At 47.0% G+C, this 2,500-nt stretch overlaps 1 protein-coding gene across 1 annotated transcript in view; it reads right to left on the bottom strand.

Moving 5' to 3' along the window:
* Nucleotides 1–2,500, bottom strand: part of pkdcca (protein kinase domain containing, cytoplasmic a) — a 32,354-nt gene that overhangs the window by 15,299 nt on the left and 14,555 nt on the right. Inside the window, 1 exon segment of the mRNA XM_078282430.1 lies at nucleotides 2,442–2,500. This exon segment is cut by the window's right edge and continues 61 nt beyond it. Coding sequence (XP_078138556.1) covers nucleotides 2,442–2,500 — 59 coding nt within the window.

Raw genomic sequence — 2,500 nt, forward strand, 5'->3', positions numbered from 1 at the left:
TTAGTTTAGTTTAGTTTAGTTCAGTAGTTTAGTTCAGTACATGACTTTAGTTCAGTAGTTTAGTTCAGTACATGACTTTAGCTCGGTAGTTTAGTTCAGTACATGACTTTAGTTCGGTAGTTTAGTTCAGTACATGACTTTAGCTCGGTAGTTTAGTTCAGTACATGACTTTAGTTCAGTAGTTTAGTTCAGTAGTTTAGTTCAGTACATGACTTTAGTTCAGTAGTTTAGTTCAGTACATGACTTTAGTTCAGTAGTTTAGTTCAGTACATGACTTTAGTTCGGTAGTTTAGTTCAGTACATGACTTTAGTTCGGTAGTTTAGTTCAGTACATGACTTTAGTTCAGTAGTTTAGTTCAGTAGTTTAGTTCAGTACATGACTTTAGTTCAGTAGTTTAGTTCAGTACATGACTTTAGTTCAGTAGTTTAGTTCAGTACATGACTTTAGTTCAGTAGTTTAGTTCAGTACATGACTTTAGTTCAGTAGTTTAGTTCAGTACATGACTTCCGGTGAGCAGCAGTGCTGACTGACCTGCAGCTCAGTGTGAAATATTTCTGCTGAACAGAAAACCTCTGTTTGCTTACCAGACTCTGACCTTTGACCTCCTTACTGTTGGTTCTTTGTGTTGTTGGTGATCTGGTTGGAAATTAAGCTGATTCTACTATTGGATTCTGTCTGATGAATCAGATCGATGCCTCAGAACTGAACACACACTGAACTGTTCTGAGGAACGTAATGCTGTTATGGAATCAAACCTGACACACATGTTGAAATGTGGCAGCATGGAGGTGTGTGTGTGTGTGTGTGTGTGTGTGTGTGTGTGTGTGTGTGTGTGATAGGCGGTGGCTGATGGTCATGAAAGACTCCGAACAGGAAACGGCTGCAGATCCGAACGGAGCGTTTGAAATTTACAGGCTGCAAAGTGTCGATTAACGCTTCAGGAATTACAAATGTTTTTCTTTTTACTTTGATATGGAGGGAAGGAGGAACCGGAGAGGAGAGGAGAGGAGGAGAGTAGAGGAGAGGAGAGGAGAGGGGGAGAGGAGAGGAGAGGAGAGGAGAGGGGGAGAGGAGAGGAGAGGAGAGGAGGAGAGTAGAGGAGAGGAGAGGAGAGGAAAGGAGAGGAGAGGAGAGTAGAGGAGAGGAGAGGAGAGGAAAGGAGAGGAGAGGAGAGGAGAGGAGAGGAGAGGAGAGGAGAGGAGAGGAGGAGAGTAGCGGAGAGGAGAGGGGGAGAGGAGAGGAGAGGAGAGGAGAGGGGGAGAGGAGAGGAGAGGAGAGGAGAGGAGAGGAGAGGAGGAGAGTAGAGGAGAGGAGAGGAGGAGAGGAGAGGAGAGGAGGAGAGGAGAGGAGGAGAGGAGGGGAAGAGAGGAGAGGAGGAGAGTAGAGGAGAGGAGAGGAGGAGAGGAGGAGAGGAGGAGAGGAGGGGAAGAGAGGAGAGGAGGAGAGGAGGAGAGGAGGGGAAGAGAGGAGAGGAGGAGAGTAGAGGAGAGGAGAGGAGAGGAGAGGAGAGGAGGAGAGGAGAGGAGGAGAGTGTGTGTGATTGGCCCACACCCACAGGAAGTAGCAGGAAGTAATTAAGTTCCAGTTCTAGTTTGTTTATTTCTACAGAGTGAGTTTGTTTATTCAGGGTTAGGGGTCAGTTTGTTTATTTCTGCAGCTTCATCTCAGCTCTTTACAGAGAACGATCCGGACTGATGTGACTGATCAAAAACCAGCGGTAACAAAAAGATACAGGACAAGCACCGTGAAGACAGACACTGCAGGACAAACAGTCACCTGTCCTACAGCCTGACCTCCGGCTCCACCAGCCTCACACCCTCATTACACACAAGGAAAAAAATCAGAGTGTGTTGCCACGGCGATAACAATCAGAGTCAGACAGACGGGAAGGTGAGACACATGGAGCTGACACACTGCTTCATACTGCTGGACTGAACTGTCAGTCACCAGACAGACAGACGGGCTGTGGAGTCACCAACAACCAGCCAATAGGAAGTCAAGGGTCAGAGGTCACAACCAATATTAAAGGGGTCAAAGGTCAGAGGTCACAGCATGACAGAAGCTTAAGTCTGGTGTCTTAACATGGTGGATCTGGACTGCTGTGGTTCCACCTAGATGGATCCAGAAGGTCTGGTTGCTCTAACAGGAACATGAGGTCATGTTCCAACACTGTTCCCTCATGATGTTCCATGTTCTAAGATGATCAAGTGGTTTGATGAGCAGCAGGATGAAGGTTCCACCCAGCAGAACACAGAACAGGACAATGAGGACTGAAAGGAGGCCAGGCTCATCAGCACATACTGATACTGGGCGGTGGCTGTTACTTTGTCCAAACACTGTAGATCTATCTTAGGAATTTATTGTCAAACTACACTGCAGCATCCCAAACCTGTGTGTGTGTGTGTGTGTGTGTGTGTGTGTGTGTGTGTGTGTGTCGTACTCTGAAGCGTTCCTCCCAGGCCGTCTGCAGCAGTTGGATCATCTCCAGAGGATTTCCCA

This window comes from Centroberyx gerrardi, unplaced genomic scaffold (assembly GCF_048128805.1).
Source record: "Centroberyx gerrardi isolate f3 unplaced genomic scaffold, fCenGer3.hap1.cur.20231027 Scaffold_140, whole genome shotgun sequence".
Lineage (NCBI taxonomy): Eukaryota > Metazoa > Chordata > Actinopteri > Beryciformes > Berycidae > Centroberyx > Centroberyx gerrardi.